Raw genomic sequence first — 16,240 nt, forward strand, 5'->3', positions numbered from 1 at the left:
GGACTCCCTAAAGCATGATGCTTTCTATTATTCCCATGAAACACACCATGTACTGTACCTCCTCTAAGGGTCTACTTCACCAGCATAATTCACACTAAACGTAGAACTCAACCTTATCTCTTTCACACGAGTGCAGATATACTGTGTTTAACAAAAATTGTCTGTGGAGTTGTTCGAACAGAGATTAAACTCAAGCAGCCAAAAACATAACTCCACTTGCCATCCCATCCTGCTTGCAGAGGTCACCACCCCCACCGACAGAACAGTGAACTCCATGTGATGGATTTCCTCAGCCATCAAAATGATCAAGTTAAAGCAAGCTGAAGCCAGCATTGATTTAGGTCACTATGTCAGATTAAGCGGTAGTTCAGAAAGAGCTTTATAAATTTTTCAGACATCTCCACATCAGTGGAAGAAAGGTGAGGAAGGAGGGAAGGCAAGTCCTGGCATGGAGGCAAATCGCACAGGCAGTTGTAATACTCCCTAATTTGTCTCAGTGATATGAGCAAAAGAAGTCTCAGAGCTGACTATATCTAACAAACTGAAGTTCCATTTATGCCAGTCCAAGGATTCACTCACATGGTGACAATAATCGTGCATTTCTTGCTCTCAGACACTTCTTAACAAGTTTCATATATTTCTGCTTAGCAACAGTATGTAAACTGAGTATTTGTATGGCACCTACTTTAATCAGTCTAGTACCTGAGAAAATAAATGCAAATTACAGTATTATAAGGAACCACTGAAAATTATTTCCTGGAAATGAGTCAAGTTTTCCTCTCATCGACATTCAGCACCAGTGCCACAGCAAGCAGAGAAAAAAGAAAGCAAACACAAAACATAACAAGCACAAAGCAGAAAGGAGGAAACATGTTATTTCTTAATTTAGAGGAGAAAGTCAGAGCTTGAAATGTTGTTTATGAAAGTCTCCTTCCAGTGACCTATACTTGCATGGGTCAGACAAAAGGAGATTTCAATTCATTTTGCATTATTCTTTACCTCTGCAGGAAGTTAAGGGGTACATTTCCAGAAAGAATGGAGCCAAAGATGTGCAGACAAATAACTCAGTCTATAACAGACGCAGTTTTTTCCTCTTCATTTTGCAAAGCACCCAAGCAAAAAGCCAATATGAACAGCACACAGCTGCCAATAATTATATGCCTTTAATTCTGCAAAATCTGTACTTCACAGAGGTTGTTCACTTCCTCATTAAAGTTTATTTACTGGTAATGGAGGGACAGGATGAGAAAAAAGAAGAAAAATGAGAGTTTTTAAGACATTGACACGTCTGAAGGTTAGGTCAATTGTTCCTTAATTATCACCGTGAACAGTATCTCCACCAGTGTCATTATTTTAGATTATTACTTAAATTCATATTCCTCTACCTCCACTTTCTTTTCTTTTCTCCAGCTAGGGAAGAAGAAGCAAAAGCATTTTAAAGAAATATCATGTCTATTTTTATCAAGTACCTCCTCTCCTATGACCTGTTGCACAGAATTAATTGGCATCATTATTGCAGCTCCTTGCCAGCTAAACAAGAGAGTAACAATATCACATCTGACTACAAGAAGTTTATGATCAGGGTAAGTTTAAAAGTGCTTAAGTCTAATTCAGTGTTAGTAAAACTTCATCTTCTGAAGCCTTGTAGCTACTGTTAATGTTTTGCCCAATATACTGCATCAGACAAACCAAACCAAAGGCAGTTATCCAAAATTTTTAAAACTTACTAGACCTGCAAAATTAGTTCTGGAAAGGACTCACATTCCTTATGATTTAACAGACCACAGAAGAAATTTAGGCATCCTTGTTGCCCTATTCCCAATAAATCATTACAAAGTTTATGAATCCTTTTTCTATAGGTTTCAGGTGTTTTTAGCAAAATACATAAAACTCATGTAGTAGTTCTTCAAACAAATTTCACAATGAAATATACCTTTAGAAAACATACCTTGATTTGCTTTCAAACATTTGTAACAAAGAACAAGTCAGTGCTCTCAATTATATGTCTCTGAACTTCCAAAAAACCAAACAGAACAAGAGCTCTACAAATGTGCAAATAAAGCAGAATTTGGTTTCTGTGATCTCTCTGTACTACATGGCTTTTTTCAGGAATTCATACATCTTGGCAAACATAATAAATGAGCTATAAGTAAAGATCCATACCAAGATATTCAACACCAAGTCTTTCACAAGACTCCAACCAGGCTTTCTTCTTGTTTTCATAGCCATAATCACTATGCCACAGTTTGGTAGTTATCCAGAGGTCCTTTTGCTTCACACCACTCTCTTTGATGGCTTTTTGGAGGAGAGATTCACAGCCGTATCTTTTTGCGGTGTCAATATGACGAATGCCACATTCTTGTAGTGCGTAGACCACAGCATCGTGAGAACAACCACCTTGATGGGAAGTGCCTAAACAAACAAAATCAGCAGTGAATTGTCAGCAGTGAATTATGAGGGACATTTTACTTTTTTTTTTTTTCAATTTTTGTTTTCCTTTTTTTGTATATTGTCACAGAATCATCTTATTCAATTTTCATTTCCTAGTAGTAAAGAAATGAGAACTGGCAGATCTCTAGGCCGGAGAAATACTTGAAGTGCTAGAATGTTGACTCTGATCAGAAATAACTCCACTGAAATTAAATACTGACAGCATAACCGTATAGAAGTGATCTCAGATGTCAGGCTGAAGACCATCACAGAGAAAATGCATACTTCCTGCAAAATTAGTGTATCACACTTGATTTTCATATAGGAGCACAACATTTACAGATGAAATATTAACAAAAAGAAATAAAATATAACTTAAAAAGCATTTTACTTCACAGAAAGCATATCCTGAAACCCTTACTCTGTTGAACTCCTGGTAGCTTCAAGCTATTACTGCACTGCACAACCCCGGACCACGCTCTACCGCAGGTGCAGTTCACATAATGTCAAGCTCAGCAGTAACTGCAACAATGGAATCCTACACAAGAGTGGGCATACAGGGAATTTTAGTAACAAAGTACTGTAGCTCTCATTGTGTAGGTATTCAAGGGATGTGTATTTTGCATGTCAAGGGGGCGGAAGGAGGAGGAGACTCTACAGGAAAAGCCACCAGCAGGAGGACTGTCAGATAAAGAACCGGTTGAGAGCAAGGAGGATGATGTTTCTACTTACCCTTTCCTGTTAGTTGTTTTTCCTGCTATGAGCCCCTCACCCATTCCCCATCACTTACATACTTCCCTCAAACAGTATTTGCTACAGTTTGTTGGAGGAAATGCTCAGTCAGTTCCAGTCAGCTACAAAGCCACCTCCAAAGACGATGACTTAAGTGGTTAAAGGCCTTAGTGCTACTAACAATAATTAGCATGCAAACTGCTAACTGCAGAGGGGCCCTGCGCAGTCCTCACTGGTGACAGCAGTGGGGTCTCCAGCCGCTGCCGAATCTAAATAAAGAAGGGGCTCCAGGTCAAAGAAGAAAAAAATAAAGTGAACTTTGTATCTACTGTTAGCTTTCTCTTTCTCTCCAATGGTAATATTTATGTCTACATCAAACACTATCAAAATGTTACGAAATTAACAGGTGTATAGGGCCACCCAGGCTGCCAGAAAAAGTAAACAAGTGAAAACACACACAGTTACCTTAGACTCATCCTTAGAACCTCCCACACCTGAACTGGAGATAGAACGCTCGCGGGAGTCTGCATGACTTTCTCACGCCCTTCATAGCAATGCGCGCAGAAACAAGAAGCCAAGTTCTCCTAAATGCTTATCACTTTTGTTCATTCCTAAACTTAGAAGGAAGCCAATGATACCTCTGTAATCTTGCTCAACACTTCAAGTCATTTAAAAGAAGACAGCATGTGGTGTGATATCACACACGTACATCTGAGGATCATGACATCCTGCTGATCACACTGGGACAAAATGATAATGTTATATACTAAAATTTTGACACACGTATCATATTTTACCTTCCAAATGTAAACAAAGCTTACATTGTTTTAAAAGAAAAAAGTTTTAAAAAACTTTTTTCACCATAGCCACTAACGATGACTAAGAACTGACTTAATTTACAAGTCTTCAAGAATAGCTGTCCCTAGAACTTACATTTGCAAAATAGTTATTTCAAAATCTCCATGCACGTTGAAGAATTTTAGACAAACTCAATGCTACTACATTGCAACTATAGGCAAAGAATATATATGCAATTATTATATTATTGATTCTAGAGGAATTTTATTAAATAATCATATAACTAGCATAGAAAAACTACTACACTTTTTCATAACAATCTCTCACTTTTAATAATCTGGTATTGGTGCCAAAAAAGGTTGCAACTATTGTGTCTGTTTCTGGCTGAATGGACATTTCTGCGGAAAGAATGAATGGAGTTCATTTAGAGGTCTTGCAAATGGACTGGACTCTTTTCATGCATAATGGATTTCAGTAGGAACACTTAGGACAAAAAACTTTTTTTTTTTTTTAATTTAACCCTTTTAAGTTAGAGGGAGATTGGGAAAGAAGGAAAATTCAGAACAATTTTGTTATTGCTCCCCATTCAGTGACGGCACACACACTTGTTCCACAGAAAATAAAGAGATCAAGATCAGTCTGGAGGTAATTATCTCAATTTCTATGCCTAAAAATGAACTATAACGGCCCTGATGTACTAAATAATAATTAAAAAGAAAGCTTAACAATTACTTTCTATTACCACTTTGCAAGCCAACTTAATAACGAACAACAGGTTTCTAAGTTAATTATGCTACTAACATAACAGGTTCTAGCCTTTAGAAATCACAGTTTTCTTGGATTTACTCCTGTGATTAACTATGTCAAGACTCAGTTGCAGAAGGGGACAAGAGAAGGTGGAGTGACTTAATTTTCTGTGTTTTTTACATTTTAAATCCAGATATAACATCGTTTGAACACATTAATATTCTTAAATGTTTGGGATCATTCTTTGTTTGCAGAGATGTAGTTTGCACTATTCATGTATATTTAAAGGAAAAATCCAACCCTGCATTTAAAACTACTACGAACTAGCACCCATTCCTCCCCTTATATTTAATTATTTTTATTCTAGAATTCTCCAATAAAAATAGGAATTCCTCATAATAAATGAAGTAAAATATAAAGTCTGTGAAAGCTCCCTATTTTTAGCTGGCATTTTAACTTGTTTTTCTAGGGGGAAAGCACTGACTGAACTACTGCAAATTTGACAGATCTGAAGATGTCTGAGATAATTACATTCCTATAGATTCCGTGAAAACTGGTGGTTGAGAGGCACTAGGATATTGCAGTGGAAACACAGACAGGTCAAAGGATACAAATCCATTTAAAAGTAGACTCTATTAGCTATGTTATTCTTTTTGTCATGATTACTAATCACTTCCTTGCTATCCTGAAGAGCACTGCTATCAAAACTGGGATGAGAAACATGCTCTGGCAATCCATAACAAGTTCCAAAGATCATTAGGAAGGCAGAATCCTGTTCAAAACGCATTTGCCACAGGAGAAAAAGAAGAAAAAAAAACCACAAAAAAAACTGAGCACCCTTCCCCCAACCCTGTAAAAGACAAAATCAACAACATCCTCCCCCTCCAGAACACCAAAATGTAAAACAACTAAGAAATCAAAGTGCTGTCCCCCCTCCCCCCAACTTTATGCACCATCTCAGCTGAGACTCAGCCTGATTAAACTTTCTGTCCTCCTTTGCGGAAGCAGTAGAACTACAGACAGAGATCCAAAGTACCAACAGCTTTTCAAAAGAGAATCAGGACCTACTTTCTCTCCCCATTTTCTCTTGCCCTTTGTGAAGGAGTGTGTCTTCAAGTTCTTTGTGAAATGTGAAAGTATTATTTATCTGAATATATAAAAATCTTCTGCAATATGTGCATCTTTGGATACTTGAAATCAATAGAATCACTTAGATTATTAGAGTCCCTGTTAGTGAAACTGCAGCCAGGATAGTTAAAGATCACGTAACAGATTAATTATCTTCTGATATCAGTACTCCGTACCAAATTAAAACAGTTGACAAACAAAACACCTACAAAAATGCCCATTCCTTTGCAGATTTTTTGACCTCCAAGTAATCACTTAAGAAAAGAATGCTCAAAAGCAGAATCTCAAACACCTTTTTATTAAAGCTTACAAACTCATGTACATATAGTATTGTATACCACAGTAGGCTTGAAATACTTTGTTCTATTAGTTTTATTTCTATTGTTTCAACATTATGGCCATATAACGCATCTTAAAAGACACATTAAAGGTTTTGGTATCAATACAGTTTGATTTCACTAATTACCTCATGAGGAAATTTGATAATAAAACATAAAATGTTGCCTATACATCCAGCAAATGAATGCATAACACATTTCAAGGTTTACTGCTAATCTGTTCACAAAACCACATGCCTCTTCTATGGAGTGGTTCAAGGACAGGCAATTCTTATTCACTGTCCTTGCTTACCATCTCTCCTCCTCCACCACCAGTCATACAAACCTCTGACAAGCTGATTCAGAGTGTTAAACGGCCAAAAAAGTGTATAGTTTTAGAAATATTCATGAGCCTCAATAACTTGCCAGAGGGGAAAAATCACTAAATTTCAAAGCAAGGGATGAGGCAAGAAAAGTTCCCCCTTTGGCAGCAACAGTTAAATAATTTGATATATTCAGTGTTTTTATATAAAATAAAATAAAATAAAATAAAATACATAAAATTTAAAAAATCACAGCTATGTTCAAGCCAGGAACCAAAAGATCAGAAGATCTTCTCCATGAACTTGTCTCCTGGAGCCTTTCTTTGCATTATGTCCCCGAACACCATCCCTGGAGCTGCTCTCAGACAGCCAGATAATGTCACACTGACTTTCTATAACCACAGCTTCAGAACACAAGTGTTTTTACTGTGTATTTTGGCACCATTTTCACTTAGCAGGGTCAGTTACTTTGAAAAACCCTTTTAGTAGCACATGACAAAGTATTTGTAGCATCCTCTTCTCTTTTATAGAGTGGAGGGCTTTCCTCTGCAGCAGGTGAAATCAAACAAAATCAAGTTTGTTATGAAGCTATTATAGGCTACAATTTCATAAGGCGACTACACGCTATTTTCAGTTACAGGATCCAAATTTAGTCACAGGCACTTTTACAAAATAGCTTGCACGTTTCACTCGGAGTCTAAGAGTGGCATGTAATGTATTTACAATGGAGCAGCTGCCCTTGCAAGAATGGAACCTACAGAGATTATAGCCTTCTAGAAGAACTGGCAGGACAACGTCAACACTAACTGAAAGGCACTGAGCAGACTTCTATTCTATAACCAATGCTTTGGTCATAACAAAAGCAGCACCCAGGTTTATCTAATACTCAGTCACCTACAGCCATCAAATCTCTATTAAAGTTGCAGGAACAATTGTATTTTGTGAAGCTACACCACAAAAATGCCAGTGCAGTGCTATAACTCCAAAAAACAGATGCCCATAGAAGTTGTTGTGTTCAAACATGGTATAACATGAGCTACAGTAGTTGAAGTATGGGCATGAATTTACTTCTGCAGACCTCAAAGGACAGTGAGGACAGTCCTGCCACCACTGTAGTAAGGCAGGTACTTCCATATGGTAACAACATACTGATATAAGAAGATTCACCAGAGAATTCCTGATAGAGGTCTTTGGTGCATTTACATGCATTTTATGGCACTACAGCTGTACTGTATGGATGTGGAATTTTAATGTTCGTAAATAACACCACTATGCTAATAAAACATTATTAACAGAACTGGCCTACCTAGGGTCTAAAGATTGTACGTTTATGAAGTTTATCCCGCCTCTGTAAATTATTTTTTTTTAATATTACTTTTTTTTTAATAGATTTGTTTTATTTTGCTGGCGCTTCACTTTTTATTTTTTTTTTTTATTGCTAAATACGATCCATTGCTTAGTGCGAAGAGGTCACTCTGGGACTGTTTTTCTCCTGTGTGATTGTTAAAATAAGGTCATAGAATCAATAACACAAGGGAAAAAAGTAGACAAGCATAATTTTAAATTTTGCAACTCTGTTGGGACACCTCTACACAGGCACCAAGGAACAGAATGGAGAAATACAGCCTTGCTGCAATGCAAAAGGGTAGGAGTGAACCATTGCATGTTTATTATGTATCCGGGGAAAGGGAAATGAAGTGCTAGTTTTTGGTCTTCCCGAGAGGAAGGAAGAAATGTTAATGAGTCATTGCTGACAGAAGCACTCTGTTCTCTCCATCCCAAAAAGGGTCTGAACATAAAAGATACTCAGATAAACTACTGTAAAATGATGGTACCTCTCTGATCACTGACCTATTGTTTATAGTCAAAACTTTAGAAAAGGAGGTATAAAAGCAATTTCTCAGAATGTGTCTCACAACGAGCTCAGAAAGCCTGCAAGTAGCATCTATGATCAGCGGGATGCTACGGCTCTGATATGGCACCAACTCACTAATGTATTTCTGGCAGCAAAAATACACTATCGCCCAAAAAATGCAAATATTTTTTCTGTGGGAGTAAAGAGCCTTCCACTGGAAAGTGCCAGCTAGTTAAATTATTCAGCTATTGTATACAAATCTTTTAATCATGAAGTACTTCTTAATTAAATTTACAGGGAAGGACAACTCTGGAAAGCAACCTATACATTTGAAAGGCAATTATGAAAGTGTAATGCATGTAGAAATTTCATAAGCAGAGCAGCAGCACACATTTATTTAAATGCCTTTACAGACAGACTGCCAAATCTTGAAGCCTTTTCTTTCACTCCACACTTTCCCACCGCTGTGAGAACTATTTCTCATTAACAACCAAATTGGTTTCAGATGCTCTGCTATAATATGTAACCTTAGAAACCATTCGTAAAAGGCTGTGGCTTCCTTCTATAGAAATCTCAAGCAGTGAAAAGGCAGATTTTCTGGCATAAATCAAACCCAATTTCTAGGGTTCACTAAACCTTTTCTCCTCAGAATAATGTTTTGTGACTAGATCTTAGCAGTTAATAGTGCACGAAGAATTGCTGGCGTGAACCAGTTTAAAATGATTTTCACTCTATTCCCTTTGTTAACTCAATTGAAATTACTTCCAGTCTTATCATTTCTTATTAGAACTTTTAACTTCATAACATATAAGGATATGTACTATGTACAGCAAATAAAGAGACTGAATAAAAATATTAATGTTATTTTCCTGCCCTTGAATACATTTCATTAACCTACACTATCTGATAAATATTAATTGATGAACAACATTAAACATTTGGAAATACTTCACAATAAATGAGACAGACCTGTCACAATTTTCCCTCCTCCAGACAACTTCACAAAAAAAGAACCATCAAAAGAGAAAAAAAATATTAAATGCATGCTCTGTACTTAAGTACGGCATTACCATAATCATTCCTACTATGAAAGTTTTACTTAGAAGTTATGTAAATAACTTAGAACTAAGCAGAGTCAGCATACCTATTAAGTAGAGGGATGGCAACTTTAAAAAGTGGAGTTGACCACGAGACCAATAATTCAAACCCACTTAGAATATTGTAAAGACAATATTACAGAAAAATTATAAAGAGAACTGCAATTTATAGTGACTTGCAGCTTACAAGATGAAAATATGTACAATAACTCATCACTGTAAGACTCTTAATTCAAGATGATGTTCTAGCTGATGACTAATTTTTTGACCTCATAACGGTGCCCTTTACACCTACTAGGCTCCTTGCAGAATAAGTGAAATTGTGAACCATGACAAGATCCTACTCCTGCAAAACCATGTGACACTGTGAGGTCTGAGACTCACAGTGTCCCTCTGCTAACAAATTGTGTCCGAGTTCAAGGGACTGCAGCAATCCAACCATCCATACTCCAAACTGGAAGTGAACAATAAAGAATTTTTCTGATCAAATGTTTGGTTTGGGTTTTTTTCCCCCCACATAATCTAAGAATTTAAAAAGTATTTTCCCAAGGTTTCCAAGATAAAGAGCATTTCTTGTAGCCCCTCCTCTCACATTGCACATTCCACCTCAGAAGAGTGTGCATTAGAATGCAAAGCACTTCCGTTCAGGCATTAAGCCTGGAGAACAGAGCTTACAGTTATGGAACTGATGTAAAACCACAAAGATGGCTTTCCCCTTTCTCTCCCCTCTCCGCTCCTTGGCATAAATATTAGAAGAACTGAAGAAAGTTTAGGAATCAGAACCTCCCTCTTCCCAATTTGGAGGCATGAGGAGCTACTGCAATGTAGGTTACAGCAGCATGTGACATCACCATTCAATGCTGCCAAAACTATGCTAGGAGCTCTGGGAAAGAAAAAAAGGTATGATGACTAAAATCTGCTGTGTGAAGACTGAAACATAAAAGGCAGCTTTCTTTTTTTCCCCCCATAAAGTTTGGTATCATTTTTCAATATTACAGAAACACAGTGGAAGTCAAACATTAAATACACCGGGGTTACTTCTCTCTTGATTTCAAATTGGTTACAAATAATTTGTTCAAACAGAGGGCAATTATCTTGTAATGTTTAAAAGTATTAAGGGCAACAGCAAGTTTAAAAGCATATATATAGCGTGCCTGCTCATAAAGGCTTTAATTATCAACACTGATAAAAACATAAACTTGTTTTTTATTACTTGGATTTTTGGTGGATACTTAAAATTCATCCGTATCACATCAGCAATGTGATTCCCAAAGAGTCCAGCACAAGAAAGGAAGTGATCTTTCTACTATTCAATCACAGTTCATAAGTCAAAACATAAATAAGGTAAAATCCCCAGCAAATATATAAAAAGCTGACCTTGTAGATTTGCAGGTGTACAAAGAGAGCAGAACAAAGCAGCAATTTCCCCCAGAAAAAGAAATTATTTCTAACTATGTACACCCAGATGTAAGCAAAAATTGGGCCAGCATTTTGCCCCAGATGCATTTACCAGTACCCTTTAAATCAACATTTGTACAGCATTTGGTCTTTTTTTAAAGAACGAAACACCAGCAGACTGAAAGCAGGTGAAGTTAGAGGAAAGGAAGGAAGGTAGGAGCTCAGCGGGTTGTCAGGTGAGGAGAGGATACTGCTTCATTCCACTGGCTACAAATACCCAGCTGCCTGGAACATGGCCACAATTTGTACATGAGAGAAGTTAAATATCTGGAGGCCCTCAAAGCTCAAGTACAACTTCTCAAGGTCAGATCTACTGAAACGGTGGATGAATTGAGACAGAAAGATTTATAGAGGTGGCATTTTGTTCATCACAAGAGGCTATTAAGGAAACTTAGTAACCATGGGTGAGAAGCAAAGTTCGGTCAGAGTAAAAAAAAATTGTTGAGACATAAAACAAAGGGAATAAATAAACAGCCGATTCTTATTACAGGATAAGATTAATAGCAGGGAGTGCCATAGGTCTTGGTATCGGGACTGCTATTCCATAAATTTCCTTAAGAACTGAAGCCATGAAGAAACAAGAGCCATGAATTAAAAAAAGGCAGCAACAGTGGAGAGTGACAAAAAAGGAAGGCTTGACTCTGCTGCCATTGAATGGAAAAGCAAAATCTTGTTTGATTCCAATCCCAACAGGACTGGGTCTTTTTTGACCACAGCTGAGTTTAAAAATGAATATGAGCAACTCTAGGATTAATTATTAAGAAGTAGGTAACTGGATTAGTAATGCATAATGAAATGAAATGTTAAAATACTCCTACTCAGCATTAAGATTCAAGTTATGTGTAGCATTTTGACAAAAAAAGCCCAACACAAGCTGATGCAATCAAAGGGGAGTAACCCTGATTCTATGTCTTTCACCAGAAAAATCCCACTTGTGAAAAGAGCTGGGAACAATAGAAGAAGTCTTGTACGGTTGAAATGCAAATGATGCAATGTCTTAATGCAATCAGCAAAGTCAGTAAAAATTTACTTTTAGGATTTATTTACTTAGATAGAGCTACAGCTGAATATCAGGAATCTTATCTATGGAACACCATGAAACGAGGACAGGAGAGATTTTGATGGTTTCCCTTGAATATGGAGGGATTCTATGTTTGTGTCTGAGTGTATCTTTTTTTCATGTTAATAGTGCAACATAACTGACAAATGCAGCAAAAATGCAATTTAGCAACTTAGTAATGTTGTAAATTAACCAACATCATATTATTTGTTGGGATTGAGTTTTATTCCTAACAGGCTTTGTCTGTCTGTCTGCTTTCCCAGTTACGGTGCCCAGCATAATGGCGCCGCCCATTCCAGAATGGTCTTCATGAAGAACATCATTACTACAACAAAAATACTCACTGCATGGGTAAGGCACAGTGAATATGAAGAGCCGATTACTTTTTTTTCTAATTGCATGTCCTGAAGCCTCTTCCCAAACAAGTGTGCAATTAATTTTATACCTTAATAGGAAGGGTTCATTCGAGAATTTCTATCTCATCAAGGTGTTATTAATACCAGCTACACTAAGGATTACTTAGAAAGCAACTTTACAAGAAAGCATTCTATGACTTTTTGCTATCACATCTTGTAGCACATCTTGTCAGGAAATCACAGGCTATTTGACCAACCTCCTGAATTTCATTATAACAATCCCTAGAAAAATAAATGAAAACACAAACATACCCCTCCACTCTAATGGGACTATAATTACCATATCAAAGGGATGAAGATAGTCCTACTACAGAGAGACAGAAAAAGCCTTAAGAAATGTCTATAATTGGTGTTTTGGGGACCTTTTGTAATAAGGCAATATTGTTTGTAATAAAGCATTCAGAGAAGCGTATTGGTAAAGTTCGTGAACAAATCAAATACTTTTTACCACTAAAAGATATAATCTAAACTTATCCTCATATCACAAAGCCTTCCAACAAAGACTGATGGCATGTTGAATTTAACCACTCAGTACATGACCGTGAGAAAGCTTCTTAATATTTTCATTTACAGGAAGAAAAGGCCTTGTGCTACCAAATTATAATGAAACACTTTCAAAGGTAGCATCGCTATCCTCAGACTAAAGCAAAAAAAAAAAAAAAAAAAGGTGGCAGCTCTCTAAGTGGGGGCTTCCTACTTAACAGGACAAAGCATGAACAATATAAAGTGTATTGAACAGGATGATGATATTGTGTGCACCACTTTCACAAGTGATCCGGTATCCTGTATTTGAAATCAGATAGTACAAAAATATGTAATTCTCTACTATAGTACAAATACTCACAACACATGCAATTCTCAGATACATATAGCTCTTATGAAAAGTGTAACTACGCCAACTTCAAACCAGTGTCATTTTATATGAGACTATTGCCCTGTATTTCTAAAACACTAGCAAAGTCTTGCAAATATGGAAAGAAATTATAGCTATCTTATTAGCAAGATAGTGGATGTATCCATTTTCTAAAGAAATCTAAAGCCCTTCTGAGGTAGAGTACTCTCCAAGGCACACAGCTTTACGCTTGTATCAAGTATTAGGGCCAAAATGCCAACTTACTTTAGACTTAAGCCTACTCTACTTGAAAGCAGCATTTGTAATGAAAATTATCATTGACTGTAGACATGTTTGACCCTCTGCATACGAGTAATATTGGTTAACACAATTTTTAATAAATATAACGTTATCAACATACAATAAAGAAGATGTAGATAATTTTTGTTTGGTAATTAAATCTTTAGCTATACAGCATATCTCTTAACACAAAGGTGAGCTGCCTTATAGCAATCAGTAAGCGTCTCAGGAAAGTCAGCTTGTTTTTCCATTGCTAGTAGACTTGACTTTTTGCTGGACACAAGATAGATACAGTACGGTATGAATATACATGTAAATAAACACAGAATTTTGGATGTACAGAATCTGCATGTTATTCCAAGTAACCTTTCAGACTGTTCATAAATATTGCACACTACGTAGCCTTCCATACCTCTTGCACTCTCTCTCTCCAGTAACGTGTTCTGGCTGAGAAACATGTTACATGACTCCCACTCCAGCCTTCAGCTGCTACAAGAGGGGTTTTGTCACTTGGAAATAATTTGCCTATCTATCTGAGCTGCCTTCCAGTTGACATGACAGGATAGTTGCAACCATCTTAACACAGCATATTTATCTCCCTGAAGCTTTTAGAAAGATTATCTAGCAACAGAGGCAATATGTATATCTGTCCTCTCAAAGACAAGTTCTTATAGATAACAACTGCTTCTGCATGTTTAGAAGGATAACAAGAAAGAAACAATCAAAGTCTTAAATCCAGCAGAAAATGGCCTTGAAGAAAACGCCTCCTCACTGAAGAAAGTTCTCCTTGACCTTATAGCTGAGTGAATTTTTTTGCACTGCAAACATGAGTTAACACAGTAAGGCTGTAACTAAAGTAAGCTATTAATTTGTAAAAAGTAATTAAGTGAGAGCACCTACCATAAATAAAGATCCCATTGTGTTAGGCTGCATATCATGGTATTTATAGCTTGACCACAAATTCAAGTGTGGTGAGCCTTGAGCTTCTCCTTGACCTTCTTGCCTTAAATCCACGATGTTTTGCAGCACAGATGAAGGATCTTTTAAATTACCTGACTAGTTCCTGTCTACTACAAGATCCTCTAAAAGCTGCAGAATGTATAACAATATGCCAAGTGTTACTCTAGGAAGACAAGAACAGCTAAGTGAATTCAAAGAACTAAATCCTGCTGTTCATGACACCACTGTAAGTCAAGCAAAGCTCTTTGAAAGCCATACCTGACAAAAGGTGTTGGCCCAGAAAATTTCAAACATGATTCCTTTGATCTTCTATGTTGCTATTCATTTACAGTGGTTTTAGTTTAGGCTTGACAATCAACTACTCAGCACTTACTGATATAAGGACAGCAGGCAGCATGTGATTTGGTAGAGAGTACAAAAGGGGTTTTCTGCTTGTTTACTTCCTAGTCAGCTTATTCTTTCAATCACCTAATAAATGCATTGCTATCTCAAATAAAAACAAAGATGGCTCTGCAGACAACCTGAAATACAATTCAGCACATACTGAAATGACGGACCGAAGACAACAGAGCCCATTTTGTAAAAAAATACTATTTACTTTTTATTTATTTTTGTAAAACATCTCCAAGCAAACTAAATTTGCAATAAGTGTCACAGGATAAAACAAACAAACAATGCCTCACTCCCAAAAAACAGCAAAAGGAAAAAAATATCGTAATTTTGAACTATATACACCCTTTTGCCCATTATATAAGGACCATGTAAGGGACAGCCATGTCAAGTATTCTTAAGATTAATAGATACTAAGATAAATTCATACATTGGGCATACACACCCCACATTTTTATGAACATGTGTATGCACATAAATACATGGTAAAAGCAGTCATCAACATTTTGTAGACTTCTAACGTCTTTTAAAATATTTTGGCTGATGACGCCGAGTTGCTCAGACTTCTAAACTAATATAGGCAACTGAAATGACTGTGGGTACTCCAAAACAAGCGCTACATGCTCTGTCCATTTACTAGTGTTTCTGGATGAAAAAACAGCCCCATTAAAATCAAAGGCCATCTCCTATTGAATTAACTGGCCTAATACACTCCACAATGCACAGCTTCAATTTTGCCCTCCTTCATACTAATGAATATCCTAAATAATTGCTCTGAAGTCAGTGTACACTCATAGGATAAAGATGTAAAGAGCATGAGGGTTATTTTGTTTTATAGCTTCGCTTGATACTTCCGTGACTGATTAACTCCAGTATCACAGACAAAGACCACAAGTGCCTTCAATTTGTACGTTTATGTAAAATAATGGAAAATGTGGGATATCAAATTGACCCATGATAAAACTGCATCATGATTGGGAAGGTTATTCATGTTTTAGAATATGATATGAATGAAAGAGGCTCCTGGAAAGACTGTTAAGAAGAAACAGGAGATGCTCAAACACTGTACCAAAAGACTCTGAGGCTTCAATCACGATGCAAATTAATTCTTTACTTTACAGGGAATAAAAACTAGTTGATAGTAAGTATATGCAGAGACAACTATTAAAAAAAAAAAAGAAAAAAAACCCCAGAAAAATAATCTGGTCAAGTAAGCAGTGGTCACGCGAACATCTTTGGTGCATTCACCTCTCCATAGCACACCATCCAGGCAGGCTTTGATCCATCTCCTGTTCTGGGAAAGTGAATGGTCTCCATCCGTTAGGCGTAGAGCATGGAGAGTGCTCTAACACCACAAAATTACTGGTATTGACTCTCCTCTGCTTGTAGGGTCCCAT

The 16,240-nt window shown here is 36.8% G+C and overlaps 1 protein-coding gene across 9 annotated transcripts in view; it reads right to left on the reverse strand.

Moving 5' to 3' along the window:
* Positions 1–16,240, reverse strand: part of S1PR1 (sphingosine-1-phosphate receptor 1) — a 63,029-nt gene that overhangs the window by 45,535 nt on the left and 1,254 nt on the right. For all 9 annotated transcript variants that reach the window (XM_054072903.1, XM_054072902.1, XM_054072900.1 and 6 more), the window contains exon 2: positions 2,164–2,412. Coding sequence is in view for 5 of the 9 variants with exons in the window: in XM_054072904.1 (XP_053928879.1) it covers positions 2,164–2,412 (249 nt within the window). In the remaining 4 variants the exon portion in view is untranslated. The remainder of the gene's footprint in view (positions 1–2,163; positions 2,413–16,240) is intronic.

Source organism: Cuculus canorus, chromosome 8 (assembly GCF_017976375.1).
Source record: "Cuculus canorus isolate bCucCan1 chromosome 8, bCucCan1.pri, whole genome shotgun sequence".
NCBI classification, from domain to species: domain Eukaryota; kingdom Metazoa; phylum Chordata; class Aves; order Cuculiformes; family Cuculidae; genus Cuculus; species Cuculus canorus.